Raw genomic sequence first — 24,252 nt, 5'->3', positions numbered from 1 at the left:
TGACACTGTTTCCACTGTTTCTCCATCTATTTCCCATATACTTCTTTTTAAAAACCACTTGAGAGGAAGTTGTCCATTTACCCCTGAAAGCTTCAGCGGACACGCCCCAGGCTCCAGGATACCTTCGTCCACGCCCACAGCAACCCTGAGAGAGGTGATGTGGGCGTGGTGGGGCAGCATGGCCTCCTCCAGCACCAGCTTCAGCCTGGAATCGAGGGCAGCATGTAGCTGTCTGCTCTCTCCCACCTCCTTTAATCTGAAACTCTGATCTTTCTGAAGAACGCAGCGACTCCCCACCAGGTGGCAGCTTTTGTGACGTTTCCAATCTTTACCAAAATGGTTTTCCAATCAGTACAGCAACCACTGGTCTGCGGTGGACCTTCTCTACTGTAAACGAGAGTCCTCCCTTCTCCCCTGTTTATCTGTTATCCACATGGACTCACAGATGCTTGTATTTCTCAAGGTTTGCAATCTGCAAAGTCATAGGACTGTTTGAATTTGCAGATCATAGAACTGCATACAAAATCCTCAAGAATCTATTTAAAAAAGCTAACAATTGAGTCAAGGAGTTCAGAAAATTCATAAGATACAAGGTCAATATACAAAACCAACTGTATTGTATATGCGAGCCTTAAATAAGTGGAATTTAAAATCTGAAAAAAATTTCATTTGGTACTAACATAAAATACTCAGGAAAATTTTTTGGGCTGTTTTGCAGGGTATGTTTTGTATTTTGAACTAACCGTAGATGCACAGAAAGTTGCAAAGATGGCAGAGAGTCTAGTGCCCCGTCATCCCATTCCCCAACGGCTCCAGCTTATGTAATTACAACACAGCACAGTCAGGGGACTGACGCTGGTCGCATGTGGCTCTGTGCACATCTGTGGATGCTTGTGATGCCCCCAACCACCTCGCCCTGCTCCCACAATCCACACAGAGATCTGATCCGTTAACACAAAGGTGGCCCTCCCCGCCTCTGACAGCCCTCGTCTCTGGCAGACACTCGTGTCAGCTCATCTCCACAGTTCACAGTCACTGGCTTGTTCTCTGTATAGTTTTGCCTTTTCTAGAATGTACTTTAAGTGGAATCAGGCAGCAAGTAACCTCTTGAAAATTTTTTCTTTTTTTTAAACTCGGCAAAATGCCTGGAGATCCAACCAGCTGCTGAGTGTATCGACAGTCTGTCTCGTTACTCCTGAGCAGTGACGTCTGGTACGAATGAGCCATGGCTTATTTACACTCACTGATCTGGAGACATTTCGGTGGTTTCCACATTTTAGGAATTACAAATGAAGATGCTATGGACATTCACGCGCGGATGTGTGGACACAGTTCTCATCTCTCTGGGATGAATGCCCAGGATCGGGATCTCTGGGTTTTATGGTAAGTATATGTTCAGTAAGTATAGTTTTGTCTTTCTTTAAAGAAACTCTCAAACGCTTTCCCAGCATGGCTGTGTCGCTGTACATTCCCTCCAGTGATGTGCAGGCGTCTAGCTTCTCCACGCCCTCACCAGCCTTCGGTACTGACGCGTGTTCCTCTTCTAAGAACTATTTAACAAGGTTTCGTCAGTAGTCTGCATGTCCCTTGCTCTGCTGTGACCCAGTGGGTCACGATGCCGAATGTCTCTTCATGTGCTTGTCTGCCATCTGTGTCCTCTTAGGTGAAATCTCTTTGTATCTTTTGTCCATTTTCTGCTTGGACTGTTTCTATCACTATTGATTGTACGCGCTCCTTAGACACTCCAGACACAAGCCCTGCGTTAGTTATGTGGTTGGTGAGGACCTTCTCACATCTGTAGCTTCTCTTTCCATCCTGGTAAGAGGGCCTTTTGCAGAGCAAAAGTTTTGGATTTTGATAAAACCAAAATTGATTGTGGTGTCATATCTATGAATGCTTCAACCAACAGGATCTGTCTAAGGGGACATACAGATGGCAGGCAAACACACGAAGAGACAGTCCGCATTTGGGCCACTCGGCCAGAGCAGCACACGGCCATGCTGTGAGAGGAGGGCTGTGCGGCGGGGAGTTGAGGGCAGTCCTGGGAGCCGGGCGCGGTCCCTGGCCACCAACAACTAGCAAGAAATAGATCAGTCCAGCGGCTGTGAGGAAATGCATCCTGCCAGGGACAGGGGCTGGGGGTGGGAGACGGCAATGGCACCTACTCCAGTCCTCTCGCCTGGAAAATCCCATGGACGGAGGAGCCTGGTGGGCTGCAGTCCATGGGGTTGCTGAGAGTCAGACACGACTGAGCGACTTCACTTTCACTTTTCCTTTCATGCATTGGAGAAGGAAATGGCAACCCACTCCAGTGTTCCTGCCTGGAGAATCCCAGGGATGAGGGAGCCTGGTGGGCTGCCGTCCATGGGGTTGCACAGAGTTGGACACGACTGAAGCGACTTAGCAGCAGCAGCAGCAGCAGCAGCAGCAGCAGCAGAGATGGGCGAGCTGGGAACAGCTGAGGAGCTCAGAGGAGGCTGCGGCCCCACCGACTCCTGAGTTCAGCCTGGTGAGACCTGAGCGGAGGCCCGGAGTGCTCCAGGCGGTGCTCCGGGGCCCCATGCGCTCCAGGCGGCAGGAGTCCTGAGGCACACACGTGAGACAGTGCAGGTGCTGTTGTCTGAAACTGCTGCAGTGTGACCACTTGTCACCCAGCAGGTAAACCATTAATAATTCATTTCTTCAGGCAAAGCCCCGTGAGCCACCAGACGGCAGGCCACGTCCCCAGGGGGCCTGCTTGCGTTAGCAGGTACTGAATGCCTGCCGGTGAATGATGACATGCATCTTTTCAAAGTGAAACTTAACGTGAGCTTAAACATGATTTCCTCTAACAACTCAGTGTTCCTGACCTCTGTCTACTATCGAGGGCCTACAGAAAAGCCAGCTCCTCCCTCCCCTGCCATCAGGATGGCGCTAAGAAACGCTTCCTCCTCCTCGCAATGGGGCGGCCGCATCAACATAAAATAGAAGCATTAAAAAGCCTAATAAATGTCTGAAAAATCTCTTGCTTAGGCGTTAGTCCTTAGCTAACTCAAAACAAATGGGATGAGTCAGAATCTGGTTTCTTCAGGCTTTTTATGGAAAGCTCTGTATTTTCACTAACTTATTCAAATAACCCAAAGGAAAAAAGCCTCCAAAACACAATAGCTCCCAAACTACCAATATTTACCATATTAGAAATTAAACCTGAGAGAACTTAAAATACAAAGACATACGAGCATCCACCCAGTGAGACGCCCTGACGACAACATCAAGGTGTCACCCGGCCTCTGGAGAGCCATGCCTCACACCCGGGAGAGGCGGGCTGAGAAAGGCGAGTCACGGCTCGGTGTCACCACGAAGGTGGTGTTGACCTCGTGGAGCCCTTGGAAGGACCCCCGGCCCACACTGAAAGCCACTGCCCTAGAAAGCTCTGGCGCGGTGTACCAGCCACGATGCTCAACGCTGGAGACGACCCCAGGTCACACACGCAAACTGCAGCTTCGCGTAAGACAGAAAACCCCGGAAGAATCAGCAGGAAGGGACCACCACCATGGGCCTCAACACGATGAGTCTCCAAACAAAACGGGGGTGAGGAGACAAGTCACCGTGAGAGGTTTATACTGCTCATGTGAAGTTTAAAAATAGGCGTCCCTCGACCCCGCACAACAGTCACAGCAGCGGAAACACATGGCTGGGAAACAAGCACGGGGGGACAGGGCCCTGTGCTTCCTGAGAGGCCGTCTCTGCGCCCCCCTATCATCCATGTTTTGCCTCGAGAACCCTTGAGGGCTGACTCAGACAGCAGTAAATGATGAATTATTCAGGATTTCCTAGTAAGAGATGTCACTTTTACCCCAAGTCATCCAGGTTTACCTGAGTAGCACTGCCTTTTCTGAAGTCCACGCGTCTTACTCCCTGAATGCTAGGGAAGCCTGGCGTGCTGCAGTCCACGGGGTCACAGAGTCGGACACGACTGAGCAACTGGACTGAACTGAAACGTCCTAGTCAAGTCCAGCTCCTCTGGCACACAGTGGGACTCAGAGTGCTTATCAGCACTGTTCACTGATCAATCTAAGAAATCAATCCTATTGGTCTTTCCCAGACATGAGGGGAGGCACAAGAGCCTCTCCACCCAGAAGTCCACACTGGTTTTCCTTCTCTACTCCAGAGACACCCCTCTGCCATGATGGCAGGTGGGTGACCGTGCTCACAGACACCACGTGAGAGCCTGGGGGAGGCCACCCCGGCACACACGTCCCACGAGTCCCCCGGAATCGTCTTTTAAAGCCCAACGCTGTCCCTTTAAGTCTTCCCAACCCCCTCCTCCAAATCCATCTCCACTTCCTTCTACAGGCAGCTAATCCAGGGAGCCAAGTTTAGCTCCCGAATGCTAATCTTTCCTCCAGGGACAGCCCTTGTCTTTGCAGGAGGGGCTGCGCTGGCAGCGCGGCGCTAGCTTCAGGGAAGAATCAAAGGGGAGCAGCCTCGAGACCCTGGTAGGAAGTGGGGCTGGGAGAGAGGGGCCGTCTTCTGGCCAAACTGCCCCTCACTCCGGCTCGTCCGACCCCGTCCATGGTCTCAGCAGGGTCAGCCCAGGCAGTCCTCACGGTCCACATCTTGTCTTGGGACAGCTTGTCAGTTTCGACTCAAAGCTATAAAATTCAGATGGAGTCACAGTGGGGCACAAACCTCACGAGACCCAACTGGTTTCCCCCGTCACCTGGATATCGACCTTGGGAATCCTTTCCGAGCTCCGCTCATGAGTTCACGTGAAGTTCAGGCCCCGGCTCTGCACCGGGAGTGGTCCCCTGGCTGAGCCCAACCCCCGCCCCCGAGTGCTGCAGAATGCCTGAGCTGGCAACAGGTGAGACTACACAGGAGTGGAAGCAAAGGAGAGAGCCCAGGGAGCTTTTCTTTCTACCTGATGGTGTTCAGGCTGCACAGAAAGAGGAGGCGTAAAGGGCTGTGTGCCCCCCTCAGCTAATGGGAGGGACCCATGTGACTCCCCAGAATCATCTAACTCCTAAGGACAGACAATCCTCACTTTACAGGGCGCGTGATACCAGAACAAGCCTGTCGATCCGAAACCCAAATCAAATTTCACTGGATTTACAGTCTGGATACTATTGGTTCTTCTTTCCTGTTTACATGAATTTGCTTTAAAAAAAAAAGTATCGTGGATAGTTGCCAAATGGACTTCTGGAAAACCACCACCAGCACGGTTGTGGTACAAGTGTGAACAGGCGGCAGCAGCAGGCCGCGCGTGCTTCCTGGGGTGGGTGGTGCCGACCAGCTCTTCAGGTGCTCAGTGGTGTCTGGGCGACCACTTAACATTCAGCTCCAACTCACTCCACCTCGTCCCATCTGTCGGCCGACAAAATGCCAGTGTGAGAGGCCGTCCACCTGCCCGGCAGCGCAGCCGCCCCTGGAGCCTGCGTCACTGACCGCCTCACCCTCCTGCGGAGTGCGGGGCCGGCCCTCACCCCACCACAACTCCCGGCCCCACCCTGGCCCCTAACGGCAGAGGTAAAGCAGCAGAGAAACCCATGAAATCAGGACGTGCCAAAAAACTGATTCAGGCACCACAGAGCTATGGTCTGAACAGAGCTTCCATTCCTGGGAGGAGTCCCAGGGCCCTCGCGGTGCTGGCTAACACAGCTCACGGGTGTCTGGGGTGTTAGCTGTTGCAGAAGGGCAGGTGGCTGGATCGGCACATGCTGCTCACCCAGCTGGGCTTCGAGGCCAGTAAACAGGCCCTCAAGCCTGTGCATATCAGCGCCTATTATCTGATTATTCCCATTCTCCAGGTGAAGAAACCAAAGATCAACTTGCTCAAGGTCAAAGCAGCCGCTCAGCCCCCAGGCCAGGCTCCGCCTCCTGCACGAGGCTGTGCAGAAACTAACCAGCCTGCGGGGCTGAGCTCAAGTGCAGTTCCCACAAATCAGGTTAACACAGGGATGGGAACCCCACTCCCAACACGAAGGCCGAGGAGCCGGCGGCGGGACAGAGGGGGCGACATCATGTGGGCGCCCTCGGCCCTCGCGCCGGGGTCAGGGGCCTGCAGCGGGACGCTCGCATCCTCCCCCTCCTCGGCAGAACAAAAGGGGAAGAGAAGGGCTCAAAGCAGCCTTCTGTCTGCCAAAGCCTGACTCACCCACAGGCTCGCCGCTTGGCGCTGGGAAGCAGGAAAAGGCCAGCTCTGCACAGGGAGCCGGGGCTGCGGCTGGCGGGGAGGCCAGAGGCGGGGAGCCCCGGATGCTCCTGGGCCGCCCAGCTCCTCACAAGCGGCCATTGTGCCACGTCGGTGGCTGGCAGGTCTGGCCCCGGGACCCCGACTCCACAGGTCATCTGGACGGGAGCTCCTGAGGGCTGCCTCTCTGCCCTCAGCCAAGCCTCTAGCTTTCTGCTGAGCAGAAGCGAGCAGCATCTCGGGAGAGACGCCCCTACCTGAGCACACGGGGCAGCACAAGTGCGCAAGGAGGCTTGCCAGAGAAACGCAGGCCCATGACGCAAGACGGAGCTGAGGGGGGTTTGCACTGGACGGCTGGATGGCGGCGGGTCGGCCAGCGTGCGCTCAGCACCGACGTTTCTGTGCTTCATCTGACAGAGAACGCGTGGAGCCCAGCACAGGGGGCCCACAGAGGGCTCCTTCCTTTGGCCACGCCGACTGTCTGAGCAAACGCCTCGTCTGGAATAGCTTCTCCACACTCCCTCGACCGCGGAGCGGGGTGATGCTCTGCAGACGTGCGCTGACTTTCTCTTCAACCTTACATGGACCCATGACCTAAAGCTAGCTGAGGACAACAGAAAACTTCTCCCAGATACCTGGAGACAGCTGCCACAAAAACGCACGTTTTCCATGGAGCAGTGTCGTAAAGAAGATTCTGGAAGCGGGCACCGACTGCTACCTATGATGTATTTATTACTGGGTCATGTCGTGCTACTGCAAAATTCAGCACTTTCACTAACTACTCTTAACCTAAAAAAACCCACAAAAACTGCATCGGTAAACCTCTGACGTTAAAAAGGTTACGCTACAAAACAAATCAGGCTGAATCAGTGATCTTGTTTATTCAGGTTCTGGTCAATGATTCAAAGGAGATGACGATTCAGTACCAGATCAGCCTGTCGAAACCACCTGTGACGGTGACGTGCAGTTCGAGACAGAGGACGAGTCTTAAGACATTTCTCCGTGAAACAGACTGGGCGCTTTGGAGACCCACCCTCGGTCAGCGCCTGGCAGCGGTCAGTTGTCGGTTGCTTCCCAGTCAGCTCCCTGCCTCTTTCCCCCGCGGTGGAACCTGGGACGTGAGGCAGTCATCCAGTTGGCTCTCTTCCCTGAGCCGGCCAGAGAGGGCTTCAACCCAGGGCCCCCTTGTGAGCCAAGTGCCACGTCCCAGAGGGCGCTGCCGTGGGGCAGCCATGAAGGTGTGGAAACCCCAGTCCCGGCGGCTCTCGGGGTTCCTCCTTAGAACAACATTGGGGATTTGCTCAGGAGCAGAGCCAAACGAAACGTAAGCCACCCGCAGCCTGGGCAGCAGGGACCTCCTGGACAAAGGGGACATTTGAAAGGTGTCAATAAATTGCTTCTCAAAACAACATGTTTTCCAGCGTCTCAAACGGGGAATTTTGCTTGATATTTCCGGAAAAAAAAAAATTTAAGCTCAGTAAATAAGAGGGTGAATTGTAGGTTATTTGAAAATCTTGCTTCTTGGAACCTGGGGAAGACACAACATTTTATCACGCTCGGCACTAAGGGTGAGCAGACCCAGTGCCTTTTTAAGAGGCGATATTTATCGAGAAGCCGAAGGAGAGACCTGCGTGGCCTGCCCGCACCCCAGGGACTATATTTATCGAGAAGCCAAAGGAGAGACCTGCGCGGCCCGTCTGCATCCCAGGGACTAAGAGGAGTTCAGCCTCAGCGGGGCCAGAGCAAGCAGCGATGAGAGCAAGGGGTCGTTTCCCACACGGGGTCACCGCTGCTCAGGGTTTACCTGGACAGAGACTTGCTCTGTCCTTCCACCAGAGGAATCATCAAACTCAGCATCGTTAAGAGATCCTCCTATTGTCGTATGCAATGTTGGGTAAGAAGGAAAGACAGGGAAGAAAAATGAAATATCACTTACTGTGAAAACCGCCCCAAGAGAGCCAAATTTCCTCCCTCTTGTAAGTACCACTGGTATATTTATATTTCCTTTAAGACTTCAAACCAGGGGACCCAGGTTTGATCTCTGGGTCGAGAAGGTGCCCCTGGAGAAGGGCATGGGAACCCACTCCAGTATTCCTGCCTGGAGAAACCCCATGGACAGCGGAGACTGACGGGCCACAGCCCAAGGGGTCGCAAAGAGTGGGACACACCTGAGCGACGAGCACGAAGGATGGTGCATAGGACGTGCACAGGAGCATTATCCTCAGAGCCAAAGAGAGGAGACGACTCAAATGCCCACCACACAGCTGGCGGGCGGATCAAGGAAGTGCCTACCCGCACACCGGAACGCTACTCCGTGACGACAACCGCTGGGACACTGACTCAGCGCACTGTGGAGGAATTGCCTTGCTTTTTCTCAGCCTATCTTCTACATCGGGGGCCCCCATCTACAGCCGCCCCCGCGCCCAGCACAGGCTGAAGGAGAGCTCCGGCCACTCCGCGTTCTTGCCGATTCTTGCAACTGTCAAATGTCTCAGTTTCCGAAATCTGGTGAGCTCATAACGTCATTTCCTCTTCTCAGAAATGCCTTTCCAAGCTGTGGGCCCCCTTTTCTATTGAATTGCCTGTTTCTTACAGGCATGTAGAGGTTCTTTAAGTATTCTGGACACGATTTTTTTCCTTGCAGGTTAGAGGTGGTGAAGATGTTCTCTGGATGAACAGAGCTCTCCCCTGACGGCAGTCAGTCAAAGTAGTGACTTCAGCTCTTCCCTACCCCAAGGTCGTGAAGATTTTTCTATGCTCCCTCCTAAAAGCCTGGAGAAGGAAATGGCAACCCACTCCAGTCTTCTTGCCTGGAAAATCCCATGGAGGAGTCTGGTAGGCTACAGTCCATGGGGTCAGAAAGAGTCAGACAGGACTGAGCAACTTCACTTTGACTTTCTTACCTCCTGAAGGAGACACAGGGTTGCTTTTCCCTTGCAGGTCTCTAATCCAGTTAGCTGGGTGTGTGCACAAGGATCACCTTCATTGTTTTCTGTGTAGTTCTACCAATTTACTGATCTTACTGGATTTGACAATTCAATAGAAAAACGGGCCCAAGGTTTGAAAGGGCCTTTCTGAAAAGAGGAAATGGTATTATAGGCTCACCAGATTTCAGAAACTGAGGCATTTGACAGCTGCAAGAATTCACAGTATCTTATTCTGTACCAGTACCTCCATTGTAGTGGTTATTAAATTGTTTTTAAAAATAAAGCTTAGTATCTGTTTTGTTAGTGAAAGTCAAAGGATTAGTTGCTCAGTCGTGCCCGACTCTTTGCGACCTCATGGACTGTTCATGGAATTCTCCGGGCAAGAATACTGGAGTGGGTGGCCATTCCCTTCTTCAGGGGAATATTTCTGACCCAGGGATCAAATCCAGGTCTCCCACACTGCAGGTGGATTCTTTACCATCTGAGCCCCCAGGGAAGCCCGTTTTATTAGAGAAGGGGTTAACAGACTTTTTCTGTAAAGATCCAGGTGGTAAATGTTTTAGGTTATAGGGACTTCATATAGTCATCTTTACCACATATTCTTCTTTAAATGCAAAAATAAACCCCACAAACAAAATTTAAGCTAGGGGTTCAAATTAAAATAAGACAAAAGAAAGCTAGTCTGCAGGCGGTAGCTTCCTGATCTCCAGGAAGACCAACTCCCTCCCATTTCACTCTTCTTCCAAAGCTGTTTGACATCATCCATCCTCAGGAGAATGCAAACCAAAACCACAGTGAGAAAAATGCAACAAGGCTGGGGACTCATGCTTCCGGATTTCAAAACTTGCTACAAAGCTACAGCAATCAAAACAGTGTGTTACTGGCGTAAGGACAGATACACAGGCCAACGGAACAGAACCGAGAAACCAGAAATGAACCCAGACACACATGACCAACTGACGTTCATCAAGGGTGCCAAGGCCACTCGGTGGGGAAAGAACAGATGTTCAGAAAACGGTGTTGGAACGAGGAATGTCCACGTGCAGCGGGGAGGCTGGCCTTGTGCCTCACTCCACATGCAGACACTCGCCTGGAATGCACCGACCCCGCAGCGTGTCCAGCAACCTAAACACAGGAAGCAAACATGGGGGTAAACCCTCCGGATCTTGGATTTGGCAGTGAGTTCTTGGATTTGATGCCAAGAATATGACCAAAAAAAGGAAAACCAGACAAGTTAGTCTCCATTCTTTCTTAGGTTTCCAACCCTCCATCTGGGATCCCTTTCCCCTTGCTTGTTCAGTTCAGTCGCTCAGTTGTGTCCAACTCTTTGTGACCCCATGGACTGCGGCACACCAGGCTTCCTTGTCCATCACCAACTCCCAGAGCTTACTCAAACTCGTGTCCATTGCTTTGGTGATGCCATCCAAGCATCTCATCCTCTGTCGTCCCCTTCTCCTCCCACCTTCAATCTTTCCCAGCATCAGGGTCTTTTCTAAGATGTCAGTTCTTCGCATCAGGTGGCCAAAGCACCAGAGTTTCAGCTTCAGCATCAGTCCTTCCAGTGAATATTTAGGACTGATTTCCTTTAGGATGGACTGGTTTGATCTCCGTGCAGTCCAAGGGACTCTCAAGAGTCTTCTCCAACACCACAGTTCTTGCTTGTAGTCTTTACAATTCCTTCAGGGTGGATTTGCTGATGATAAACTTCATCTGAAAGTGTCCCTTTCCCGTCCTCAATTTTACAGAATTCTGCCTTAGGAGTTGGGTTTTCTCACAGGCACCACCTCAGAGCATCATTAACTATTTCTGGCTTCTGCTCTAACTTTGAGGATGAAAGCTGTCAAAATGTCACTCGTTGAATGCTCATCTCTACCTTTTTCTATAGTTACTTTTAAGATTTTTCTGCCTTTGGTTTTCTGCAGTTCTGTTATGATTTATCTCCTTATGGGCTTTACTATTAATCTTGCTTGGGATTCACTGGAATTCTTGACCTTTTGATCTGAGGCACTTTGTCAGCCGTTACCTGTTCCAATGTGGTCTCTGCCCCAGCCTTCTTTCTGTACGTCCTGCTTAAATGGACACTGGACCTTCTCACTCCATCCTCCGTACCTCTCAACCTCTTTCGTATTTTCCCTGTTCTGCCTCTCTCTTCTACCTTCTGATGTTTCTGGGCCCAAGCAGCAAACGGAAATCCTCTCTGGAAAAGATCCTCTAACCCTAAACTTTCTTCCAATATTTCTTCTACACTATTAATACTCTTTTATGGGGTACAAACTGCCAAGTTTTTATTTTTGGTTTTTGTATTTTTCAATTCTACAAGTTCTAGTTTGCCCTTTTAAAATAGGTTACACCACTTTTTAGTAAGTTTCCAGTTTTTCCTGGAGATATTTTATTTCTTTATGCACATATAAGGTTATATATGTAGAAAGAGTAGTTGTTTATACATATACTTTATACACACAACTCGACAGAGGTGTGAAGGACAGCTGCGTTACAATCTGTGCGTGGAGATCTTGAGGCCTGAAGCTGGTGGGCCTGCTTCTGCTGTCTGTCCTCTCTTCCGGTTCCAGGAATTGCGGGCTGTTGGCTGGCTCCGTGATGCCTGCTGTCCTTAAAAACGTCATTTGTGGGGAATCTTCAAGGCTTAGGATTAGGCTCTCTTTCCCAGAGAGAGTTTCCACTTGCTCCTTGGGCACACAACCTGTCTGGAGACCCTTTAACCTGAATTCAGAGCACTGGGGTTCTGGGTGAACGCAGGGGTCGTTTCGCCTCTTTCCTGCTCTGGCTTGGCAGCCAAGCCCAGCTCTTTTCTCTCCCCCTCCTTTTCTGGGCTTACTCTGGCCTCACCCCCCTGAGGTCCCAGCTTACGGCAGAAGTGTCTCCTATAGATTCCTCAGCTTTGGCAATCTTACGTTTCTCCCTCGTGGTGAGACCCTGAGAAGTCTGCAGAACGTCACAACTTGGGCTGATCGTTTAGATCACCAGCTCTCTCAGGGAGAAACCGCTGCTCGGGGTGGCTTATCTCTCAAGGTTCAACTGTCTTAGGGTTTGGCCTGGTCATTCTTCACGGTCTTGTCAGCACTTATATGCTTTCATAAAGTTATTTTTAACATTTTATCTAGGATTTTAAATTATTTTCAGCAGAATTCTCTAGATAACTAGTCCACTGTAATTAGAAGCCGGAAATCTTGCAATTACTGCTTTAGGATGGATTCCTTGGGAGCTGAACCACTGTCGGAGGATTCAGCACTTTACGTTTCAACACACACCAAGAAGCTGGATCACTTTATCCTCCTGCCCCCTGTGTGTGTGAGTGACAGGACCTATTTCCTGAGACCCCAATCAACCCAGGACATTATCAATCACCGCCCCTCGTTACTGCTTCTACGTGCATTTCCGTGGTTAGGACAAGGCTGGTAATGCTGTCTTCCTTTGCTCGGTTCCCTGTCAACATACGAGAGCTTGCTCACACAGGCTGAAGCTGTCTGATGTGCTTGGCATATAAAAACACCTTTGTTTTATGTTGAGGTTGTTTTTCTTCTAATTTGTCATTTGCCTTTTGCCTTACTTTATGCTGACTTTTCCCATACGAAAGTTAAAAATGTTTACTTAGTCAAAACCATTATCCTTTTCCTTTGGGGTTTCTGGCCTTGTTATCGTGCAACATCTTGCATTTTAAAATCTACTGTGGATTGCATTTCCATCCTGGGCCGGTCCCTGGCTTACAGACCCGCCAGAAATAAGGCTTGCAGCAACATTTTCCACAAAGACCTATATTAAAATAGGTTTTCTGAGGTCTGTAAGTATATAATACTCACTGTGATGAATGAGACGGAGGGGAAAGGCCAGCATCATAAGCAGGAACACGAAGTTTCTCACCAACACGAGATCCAAGAATAGCAAATATCCCGCTTCCCGCTTCTGCGCCCTCAGGCCTGAGCCACCCCAGAGGGAAAATAAGAGTGCCACCGTCCCTGGAGCTGGGACCAGGGCCTGAACACACCACCGATGCGTCCTAACCTCAGCTGGGCCATTCAGCAGCTTCAGGCAAATCTCTTCAACCCCCAGGCCTCAAATTGTCGCAATAGCAAACAGGATTTGGTGACAGGATTTCTCAAGTCCCTCTGACTCTAATAGTAAGTTTTAGGAAGGCTGAGATTTCCCCATATAGATCGTACTGGCAAAGTTTATTTAGTTTGAAAGGTGGAAAAACACACACACGTGAAAGTGAAAGTCGTTCAGTCGTGTCGACCTCTTTGCAACCTCATGGACCATACAGTCCACGGGATTCTCCAGCCAGAACACTGGAGCGGGCAGCCTATTCCTTCTCCAGTGGATCTTTCTGACCCAGAAATCGAACCAGGGACTCCCGCATGGCAGGCGGATTCTTTAACAACTGAGCTATCAGAGGAGCCACACCCACACACAGGCACAGTATCAAACCAAACCTGAGGCAGTGGCCTCTGACGAGTCCACTTTCTCGAGAGACTGTTCCCTAACTTCTGACATTCCTGACAGTGTGAGATAAAAGACGACGCCTCGATGCGTTTCTTCATGTCTGTGCATATACGCATGTGTTGAGTCACTTCAGTCGTGCCCAACTCTGTGCGGCCCCGCGGACTGCAGCCCGCCAGGCTCCTCTGTCCATGGGATTCTCCAGGCAAGAATACTGGAGTGGGTTGCCATGCCCTCCTCCAGGGGACCTTCCCGACCCGGGGATCGAACCTGGATCTCTTACATCTCCTGCACTAGCAGGCAGGTTCTAGCACCAGAGCTGCCTGGGAAGCCTGTATATCTAAGTATAATTAGATTAAAAAGCTATGGCGCCTCCACATCGTGGGACGTGACTCAGAAATGAAGAGATGTCTACTGACCCAGAGCCACCGGGGTGCATCTCAGCGGCATCAGGATGAGTGAGAAGGGGCAGCCTCGAAAGGTCACAGTCTGTGCCACTCCATCTGGACAACGCTCCCCGGGTAATAACAGCTTAGAGACCGAGAGCAAGCAGCTGGCTGCCAGGGCCGAGGGACGGCGGGGAAGGAAGGTGGCTCTGGGGGCAGCAGGAAGCTCCTCTCCGTGGAGACGCTTCTTGATGGCGGCGGTGGTTACGCCAGCCCTTTGTGTGGCACGGCGTGACAGGGCCACGCACCCTCGCTGTACAGATACCAGACTGCAGTCACGGAAGACGTAAGCGGACCGCTGGGGAAACCTGGGTGAGGGGTGGGGGCCAGTCTGCACTGGCTCTGTCACGACCTGTGCATCTGTAATTACTTCAAAAAAAAAAGTGTTAGAAAACCACGAGCATCTAGCGGGAGACTGGCACACAAACCATGAGGAGCCTGCGTCCAACGGGAAAGCAGCAGCGAAGGGCGGGCAGCGACTCGCCAGTGAACACGCCCTTGGCCTCCCTGGGGCTCAGAGGGCAGAGTCCGCCCGCAGCGCAGGAGATCTGGGCTGGACCCCTGGGTGGGGAAGGTCCCCTGGAGAAAGGCATGGCAGCCCACTCCAGCATGCGTGCCTGGGAAATCCCATGGGTGGAGAAGCCTGGTGGGCTACCGTCCATGGGGTCGCGACCAAGTTGGACACGACTGAGTGACTGAGCACGTGAAAAGAACTGGCAATCGTGGGAATTCTTGCTTATCAGGCTGGTCAGAATTGAAGAACAAACATGCGCACGCAGGCGTCGAAGAACACCCTCTCTCAGCGTGCAGAAGGCGCAGCTGGCCCGATGGGAAACCACCAGTGAGACCCAACCAACCAGCAGCCGGAGCCTGAGAACTCAGCCTGTCCTCCCCTGGCCCCCTACCGCCTGGCACAGGACGGGGCGGACACACCCGGGGAGGGCGCGCGGCTCCCAAGCTGCCGTAACTCTGCCCTGCTCAGCTCCATCAGGCCTGGCATTCCTCAAGGTAAGGCCCAAGGAGGTGAAGGGGAACTCGTCTTTGCAGAAAGACTGGGTCACTCGGTCCGAGTGGCAGAGGGCTCGGGCCTCGAGAAGACGCCTGACGTGTCCTGACAAGTGGGGCGGCACGTGCTCTGTGCTTGGAGGGCCAGTCCAGACCCGCGGAGCAGCCCGGGAGCTGCTCACAGCAAGAGACGCGCTCTCCACCGCAGTCCTGAACGCAAAAGAGAAAATACAGCACTAGGCTCGTGAGGCTTACCGTCGACCGTCAGGCCTGAGGTGCAGGGGACCCTGGTAAGCCGGGTGGACAGTGAGACTAGGCGACCTGCATATTCCTCTCCAGGTCTGAAGCCCTCAGACCCGACACCACTTGTCACCCCGCACGCCCGTCACCAGGATCGCGCAAAAGCCTCTGTCGGGCCTCCCTGTCATCCACACAGTTGCCACAGGGACCCGGCTAAAATGCAATCAAGCCGTCCCAATCCTCTGCCCCAAGTCCTTCCAGCAGCCCCTCACAAGGCCTCCATAAGCCCCACTGCTCTGCAGACCCGCCCCCACCCCCTCTGTGCGCCCTGGGACACAGGTCGGCTCTCACCCCAGGGCCTTTGCACTTGCTCCTCTTCCGGCTGGAACACTCCCCTCACCCCAGACCGCTTTCCTGTCTCCTTCAGAGGGTGCCCACATGCCCCTTGGGGCGCTCCGTCAGCTCGGACCATGAGCCGAAGCACAGAGGCTCAGACAACACGGCTGTGGGCCCCTGGCCACGTAGTGTATGCTGCGTCCTCTTGTGGTCAGGTTCTCGATGTTGACGGCTTGTGGGAAGGAGAGAGGCCAGGGCGGACTGCCCGGTCATTCAGAGGGCCAGTCTCAGACCTTGTTCCCATGGCGACATCCAACCAGGATGAGCAGGACTTGCAGCCTGGCCGCAGCCACACGCCCAGCTCGGCCGGCACGACGGACGGGAAAACGGAAGGTGGGGAGGACGGAGAGCCCCGACGGAAACGTCCCGTGACCCCTGACCCCTGCTTCTCCCAAGAGGCCCCTCCACATTCCCCACCCAGTTCCCTGCTTTACGCTCGTGTGTGTGTGCACACACATGCACACTCGCCTGTTGCTGGCGTATTTACTGTCTGTCTCCCCTCCTCAGAAAGTCAGCTCTGCACGGTCTGATCTCCCTGTTTGTTCGGTGTGCTTTCGCAGGGTTTGTGAGTGCCGGACACGAGGTGCTGCTCCACAAAAATGTGCGGAATGAATGAATTCCATGAAACGAACAGATGCAGAGACTGGAGGCACAGTCACGAGGCGTGGCCCACGTGTAACAGTGTGAGGACAGCACCCCCGACTCGGCCTCCCTGGGGTCCACACTAGCGCCAGCCCCCCACCCCCGACTCGGCCTTCCTGGGGTCCACGCCAGCCCCCCGCCGCCAGCGTCCCAGAGGCAGGAGGTCCCCAGGGGCTCTGCCAGCCGAGAACCACGCTCGGCTGCCTCCCCAAGGGGCGGCCCTGGAGAAGAGCGGGCCGGGCCGGACGGCGCCTGCGTCAAGCCTCTGAAGGAGAGGGTGGGCTCCCCCTCCGACTCCTCCCGCTCCTGCCTGGCGGCCACGTCTGAGGACAGAAGCCACGCAGCAGGACAGGGCAAGGGTCTGGACAGACACCTGCTTGCCAGCCCTCGGGTGACAGATAAAGGGTGTGTCCCTGCCGCTCCGGCTTCCGGGGACAGTACGGATGCTCAGGAGTCTTGGGCCTGCCACAAACACCAGGGGCCTACCACCATTCCAAAGTGGGAAAGATTCTCTGAGACATTCTGGACGGTACCACGGGCAACTCCAGGGAAAAGGCACGGCCCCCCACGGCACTTTCTGGGGGTTCTCTTGTCTTCCTTTGATATAAACCTTAGACTACAGGATTAAAAAGAAATCAAGTGGGTGAGTATCTTGACAGCGGAGAAAAGAGGAAGAGGCAAAGGTGGGCCCGGGGGATGGCTGAGTCAGGCAGAGAGATCCCTGGACTCCACCCCTTCAGAAGAGCCGGGAAACAGCCCCGAGCAGCCTGCGGGCATCGCTTGCCATTCAAACAAGCTGCGACCCCAGGACTTCTTTACTTTTTGTCTTTATTGAATTGATTACAACATTGCTTCAGTTCTGTTTTCTTGGCCCGGGGCACGTGGGATCTCCGCTCCCAGACCAGAATCGAGCCCATACCACCCCGCCCCCACTGGAAGGCTAAGTCTAACTCCTGGACCTCCCGTTCCTAGGACTCGTTCCCAATCAACCAGCCACCATGACGCTGTTCCTCCAGTGGCTGAAAGTAACCGCCAAACCCCGAGAGAGTGGATTTCTCTCCCAGAAGGACAAGGAGCTGGGTGCAGAAAACGCCCCAAACTGCCCGTTCACTATACGTCACTTTGTTTCATGTGGCCACAAAGTCACAGAAAGTTATCATGGCTACAAATCAAATCACCTCATCTTCCATTTACTCTCATCCTCTAGTGCCTCAAAAGCCTGCTTCCTAAGAAAGCTCAGGGGAAGAATTCTGAAACCCAGTTAAAATCACACCAGCAAAAGCATATTGAGTGTGGCCCTTTCACAGCGTCATCTTCTAGGATTTCAAACAGCTCAGCTGGGATTCCAGCACCTCCACCAGCTTTGTTCCTAGTGATGCTTCCGGAGGCCCACTTGAGTTCAGACTCCAGGATGTCTGGCTCTAGGTGAGTGGCCACATCATCATGGTTATCTGGGTCACTAAGATCTTTTTTGTACAGTTCTTCTGTGTATTCTTGCTACCTCTTCTTAATATCTTCTGCTTCTGTCAGGGCCATACGATTTCTGTCCTTCACTGTGCCCATCTTTGCACGAAATGCTCCCTTGATCTCTCTAATTTTCTTGAAGAGATCGGTAGTCTTTCCCATTCTATTGCTTTCCTCTATTTCTTTGCATTCATCACTGAGGAAGGCTTTCTTATCTCCTCTTGTTATTCTTGGGAACTCTGCATTCAGAGGGGTGTATGTTTCCTTTTCTCCTCTGCCTTTAGATTCTCTTCTTTTCTCAGCTATTTGTCAGGCCTCCTCACAAAGACAACCATTTATTTACCTTTCTGCACTTCTTTTTCTTGAGGATGTTCTTGATCCCTGCCTCCTGTACAATGTCACGAACCTCCATCCATAGTTCTTCAGGCACTCTATCAGATTTAATCTCTTGAATTTATTTGCCACTTCCACCGTATAATCGTAAAAGATTTGATTTAGGTCATACCTGAATGGTCTAGTGGTTTTCCCTACTTTCTTCAGTTTAAGTCTGAAGTTGGCAATAAGGAGTTCACAATCTGAGCCACAGTCAGCTCCCGGTCTTATTTTTGCTGACTGTATAGAGCTTCTTCATCTTTGACTGCAAAGAATATAATCAGTCTGATTTCGGTGTTGACCATCTGGTGATGTCCATGTATAAAGTAGTGATCCGTTGGATCAAAGAAATAGCAAGAGAGTTCCAGAAAAACATCTACTTCTGCTTCATTGACTACACCAAAGCCTTTGACTGCATGGATCACAACAAACTGTGGAAAATTCTTAGGGATGGGAATACCAGACCACCTTTCCTGCCTCCTGAGAATCTGTATGCAGGTCAAGAAGCAACAGTTAGAACCAGACATGGAACGACAGACTGGTTCCAAACAGGGAAAGGAGTCCATCAAGGCTGTATATTGTTACCCTGCTCATTTAACTTATTAACATCATGCAAAAGGCTGGGCTGGAAGAAGCACAAGCTGGAATCAAGATTCCTGGGAGAAATATCAACCTTAGATGTGCAGATGATACCACTCTTATGGCAAAAAGCAAAGAGGAACTGAGGAGCCTCTTGATGAAAGAAGAGAGTGAAAAAGCTGGCTCAAAACTCAACATTCAGCAAACTAAGATCACGGCATCCGGTCCCATCACTTCATGGGAAATAGACGGGGAAACAATGGAAACAGTGTCAGACTTTATTTTTCTGGGCTCCCAAATCACTGCAGATGGTGACTGCAGCCATGAAATTAAAAGATGCTTGGATCCTTGGAAGAAAAGCTATGACCAACCTAGAGAGCATATTAAAAAGCAGAGACGTTACTCTGCCAACAAAGGTCCATCTAGTCAAAGCTATGGTTTTCCCATTAGTCATGTATGGATGTGAGAGTTGGAGCATAAAAAAAGCTGAGTGCTGAAAAATTGCTGCCTTTGAGCTGTGGGGTTGGAGAAGACTCTTGAGAGTCCCTTGGACTGCAAGGAGATCCAACCAGTCAAACCTAAAGGAAATCAGTCCTAAATATTCATTGGAAGGATTGATGCTGAAGCTGAAACTCCAATACTTGAGCCACCTGATGCGAAAAACCGACTCATTTGAAAAGACCCTGATGCTGGGAAAGATTGAAGGCGGGAGGAGAAGGTGACGACAGGATGAGATGGTTGGATGGCATTACCGCCTCGACGGACCTGAGTTTGAGCGAGCTCCGGGAGCTGGTGATGGACAGGGAGGCCTGGTGTGCTGCAGTCCATGGGGTCGCAGAGAGTCAGGCACAACTGAGCACTGACCTGAGCAAAAGCACAGGCAACTGTCCAAGTAACAGTAACCTGTGGGGTCAAGCCCTCTTGCAAAGGGACTGGTTTGTTCTTTCTTTTTCGAAAAAGATGTAACTACCACACAGCACAAGCTGATGTCTGTTTCAGGAACACAAAGGAGAATTCTGGGCACTACTTTATCCCAGAGCCTCACTGAAGAAGCGTTCCAAGCCTGAGAACTTCAAATTGTGTTTCTCTGGCCCTTACGGAGTATATGCATCGGGTGAGGGGTGGGCGAGGACCACGGGGACCCTGTGAGTGGATGCGGTGACCCGGGGTAATCGAAGCCCAGATGCCACAAAGCCTGGGCACACCACACGTGTCAGGAGTGAGATGGGTGATCCGACTCTGCTTATGCTCAGCATGCCACTCTCTCAGCCACAGAGTAAGTTTCCTCTTAGAACCTCATGCTGCTGCTCTGAGGCAGCAGCATCCACACACACAACGGAGGCGCACAGCTCTACTTTGCTCTCAACCCCAGGGTGAGCCTTTTCTAGCAATCCAGCACTCTCTGATAACGTTACAAAGACTCAATTTTTCTAAACATGACAGAAAAGAAAAAAAGGCTCTGTAATTAGCAGAATTGCTTGACTTTCAGAAATCAAGAAACAGACTTCCCTCCTCTGAACTGAATCTCAAATTCCGTCCTCCAAAGCCGAAGAGATGAAGAAATTTTCAAGGAAGCGCCATGCCCTGCCACTGTGAAACAGGAACTGGGAGAAGGAAGCAAAGATTCAGAATGCAGTCAGCTTCATTTTTTTGTACTTTTTAAACATCCAAGAGCGTGAAGCAAAAAGCATCAGAGAGAAGGGCCCATGGTCTCCGTGTGTGCTGGACCCCAAACTTTGGAACGAGTAAGCGTCGGGGTCAGAGTCGGTCAAGCGGATTTCGGTGAGGACTCCGGCAGAGGCACAAAAGTGCCCCGCAGCCGCCTAGTCCCCTAAGGACAGGTGCACCAAGCCCATCGGAACGGCAAGTCGCCAAATGCAGCTCAAGGGCTGCGATCTTGGGAGTCCCGCTCAGCACCCCCGTCCCACAGCGGAGCGCGAGGGCTGGGCGCTCACCAGGCCTCGGGTGCCCCACGGGGCATCTCCCCGCACGGCATCCCCAGCCCCGGGAGGCGGTGAGCACTGCTGCAGACTTGTACCGGGGAAGCCAGGCCAGAACTGAGCCAGCGCCGAGGAGGGGGCAGACCCGGGAAGCGGTGCCAGCCACACACGGAGCCCCCACTCATCCGCCGCCCCCGGAACTTTGCACTGAGCCAACCAAGGTCCTCTACCGGGCACGGCAGCTGGAGGCGGGACCAGTGCCCTGCACACGGAGCCTGCCGAGCGGGGCGGCGCCTCTCTGGCCCCCTCCGCCCACCTGCGCAGGCCACACTCTTGCAGGGACAGCCGCCTCCACGCCTAACAGGGCCCAGTTCATCCACACCTCATCCTGAGACAGTCTGCCCCCAAACATCTCCCGCCCCCTCCCCTCCGCTCAGGTGGAATCGCTTACCTTTCCCCTTTATGCAAGCGTGGATGGGTACTCCTCAATCACACTTCTCTTTCCCCTTTATGCAAGCGTGGATGGATACTCCTCAATCACACTTCTCAGCATAGTGTATGGCGATTATTTGCTTGGGTATCTGTCTTACCAGCTTTGGGAGGAACCCGAACTTGACCTCAGCAGAGTGCCCGGCTCACAGGCAAGGCTCAGTGAAAGAGCACCCACCACAGTGCCCGGCGAGGAGGATGCACAAGGGTCTGACGAGCCGCCCCAGCGCACTCACACCCCAGATGCGGCACTTGCTAAGCACGGCTTGTAGTACTCAGCTCTGCAGTGTACGTTTCCTTCTGGGGTAAACTCTCAGCTGACAATGGTAATTTCCACTCACACTCTGAAGAGACTATTCTTTCCCAGACCACTTCAGTTTGTGGGTTTATGTGGTGGGGAAAGCCTCAGGGCTTGCCAGGGGGCACAGTGGTCAAGAACCCACGTGCCAGTGCGGGAGATGCAAGAGACGCAGGTTCGAACTCTGGGTCGGGAAGATCCCCTGGAGAAGGAAGTGGCAACCCACTGCAGTCCTCTCGCCTGGAGAAGCCCACGGACAGAGGAGCCTGGCGGGCTGCAGTCCACGGGGCTGCAGAGAGTCGGACACGACTCGGCACACACGCATGGTGGGGGGACCCAAACCCCAATTTCACACGGAAGAGTCTGTGTATTCTCCAGCCGTAGTCATGCCTGACAGTCACGCCCTTTAGAAACTTAACAATTCTTTTCTGTAGTAACTATATCTCCTAGCTCGTTTGACTGTTTCACTTTAATCTTTAAACTTGAGAATGAATGTGAAAATCAAAGTTCTAAAAATGTCATCCCTCAGATCCACTGATGGATAGTAAAATCCGTAGGTGAAAGCTTGAAGGGAAACAGGGTATCTGCAGAGTCGCAAAGCACCTCCCCCCAACATTGATTAATAACAGAGGACAGCAGTGGCCTTACAATGGAGACGCATGGCAGACAGCACGTTAAGCGAGTAATCCAGGCCCCTGCCACCAGGAAGCAGACACACTGCAAGCTCTCACCTCCGACAGGACGCTCAGAGGACGCAGGGTCACTTAGTGGTTTTCTTGCTCATCCTAGTGAGGAGAAAACACCAGACAGACCCAAAGACAGACGCTCTACAAAGTGACTGAGTGGTGCTCCTTCCAAGCGTCAAGGTCATGAAGACCCAGGAGAGACCGAGGGGCTGTCCCTGATGGAGACCCAGGAGACGCCAGGGCCAAGGGCAGGGTGGGCTCCTGAGCCTGACCCTGGCTCGTGAGGAGGGCGTTCGAGGAAAAGCAGTTGAATCTGAATGAGGTCTCCAGTTTAATTCAGAGCAGTGTGCCACTATCAATTTCCTGGCTGTGCTGAGACAACTGCGTAAGATGGGGGGGGCGGGGTCAGATGAAAAGTACGCGGAAGCTGAACTGAAAGGATTATCCGGCAGACTGTGCAGAGCAGCTCAAATACAGGAGGCAGGTGCACAGAACTCACCGGGAAGAATCAGCAAGAGACGGAAACGGGCGTCTCCCAGAGGAGGAGACACACACAGCCAGCAAAGCAGGGAGATCTCAGTCAAGCCCTAAGGAGACACCAGGGGAATACAGTGTGGCTCAGCTCCCTCGGCCACAAGGGGGTTCTCACGCACCTTTGGAGTCAGCACCTAAGGGAGCGCTACGGGGGCTTCTGCTGCTGACAGAGGCGCAGCTGCTCCAGCTGCTCCAGAAGACGACTGGACACATTCTGTCTGTCTGTCCGTCTGCAGGCACAGACGCCCTACAACCGGCCAGTTCCCCTCCGCGGTGTATGTCCTGGAGACCCCTGGACACGGGTACCTGGGGACGTACGGGAGAGGTCGAGGGGCATTCGTTTCTAACAGCAAAACACGGGAAACGACCCCAAAGTACAGCCATGAGGGAACAGGCACGTCTGGTACACCCACACGGCGGAAGAGCAGACGGCCATGGACAAGCAAGACCCACAGCCACGCACGCCGCCTAAAGACACGTCACAGCACAGCAGGGCCAACAAGCTCCATATAGCAAGAAGCCGCTCGTGTGGAGTGTGCAAACAGGGAAGACTCAAGACTCTGCTTTTAAAAGATAAATGCCTATCATGGCAACACCACAGAGACAGGCAAAGGACCAGTGATGTGAAACTCGGGATCCCGGTTCTTATGGGGCAGAGGGGTGTGGAGGGCAGTGAGCCTTCTGGACATCCCAGAGAGGGGGCATTCACAGCAGCTGGGCGCGTGCATTCCAGTTACAGGAGAAGAAACCTCAGACCCATCTCTGCAGACAGTTAACGTTGAAGGATACTTAGGAAAAAACGGGAATGCAGACAGGCTAAACACCCCAAACTTTCTGTTTACAGACTCATATCCTAGATGAAGCTAAGTGACGAGGATGCCTAGGCTTTCTGAAACTTTCAGGCTTTAAAATGAAAGGGAAGAACCTAGGGGAACAGCTTGGAAGAGCTCATGTGCGCTTCCCAGGGACAGATCTGAGGCCATTCATGGTCTGCTGGGCCGGACTCACACATTACAGCTGGGACGTTCTCTTAAGGATGCGTTGATTGCCTACGAAGAACAATACTTAGAAAGTTTGAGCTCCTTGAGTTACGCCAACACTTAGTATTTTAAGAATCCTTCATATTCCTTGAATGGAAACGTTTATCTAGCCTGAATGAATTAATCTCGTTCCTTCTCGAACCATTTACATGGCTTAATCAGCATTGGGTATTTCTGATCTTCAATATCAGGATTTAGAGCAATTTACGGTTTGCCTGTGCTTTCAGAGTTTGTAAAGGGGAATCCCATGAGGTCTAAGCCCGTGGTGTCCAGACAAGGGCTCACTCACCAGCTGGAACTCGCTCCTGCGGCTGAACGCCTCCCTGATGCCGGAGTCCCCCCAGAGAGCACTCAGGGCGGGTACGTACAGCTGGAAGGTGGCGGGGTCCACAGGCAGCCCTGCCTTGTTCTCGAAAGCCATGAGGAACATCCCGTGTTTCTCATTTTCAGAGTACTGCCAGGGGATACCGAGCTTGTCTCGTGCGTCGACCAGAACCCTCGAGCCCTGGGAAAGAACAGAAAGAGGACGTTCAGAGTACTGCCAGGGGATACCGAGCTTGTCTCGTG

At 52.4% G+C, this 24,252-nt stretch overlaps 1 protein-coding gene and 1 long non-coding RNA gene across 2 annotated transcripts in view; one reads left to right on the top strand and one right to left on the bottom strand.

Annotated features, from left to right (window-relative positions):
• Nucleotides 1-24,252, bottom strand: part of GNA12 (G protein subunit alpha 12) — a 32,848-nt gene that overhangs the window by 7,707 nt on the left and 889 nt on the right. Inside the window, exon 3 of the mRNA XM_040266781.1 lies at nt 23,975-24,246. Coding sequence (XP_040122715.1) covers nt 23,975-24,246 — 272 coding nt within the window. The remainder of the gene's footprint in view (nt 1-23,974; nt 24,247-24,252) is intronic.
• On the top strand, nt 1,161-17,658 carry LOC120883206. The gene is made up of 4 exons (XR_005725715.1): nt 1,161-1,170; nt 8,668-8,680; nt 9,130-9,133; nt 17,566-17,658. It is a non-coding gene; the product is annotated as an uncharacterized LOC120883206 (long non-coding RNA).

Source organism: Oryx dammah, unplaced genomic scaffold (assembly GCF_014754425.2).
Source record: "Oryx dammah isolate SB20612 unplaced genomic scaffold, SCBI_Odam_1.1 HiC_scaffold_2, whole genome shotgun sequence".
NCBI classification, from domain to species: Eukaryota; Metazoa; Chordata; class Mammalia; order Artiodactyla; family Bovidae; genus Oryx; species Oryx dammah.
The sequence above is the reverse complement of the archived record's forward strand: the minus strand, read 5'-3'. Positions and strand labels throughout refer to the sequence as shown.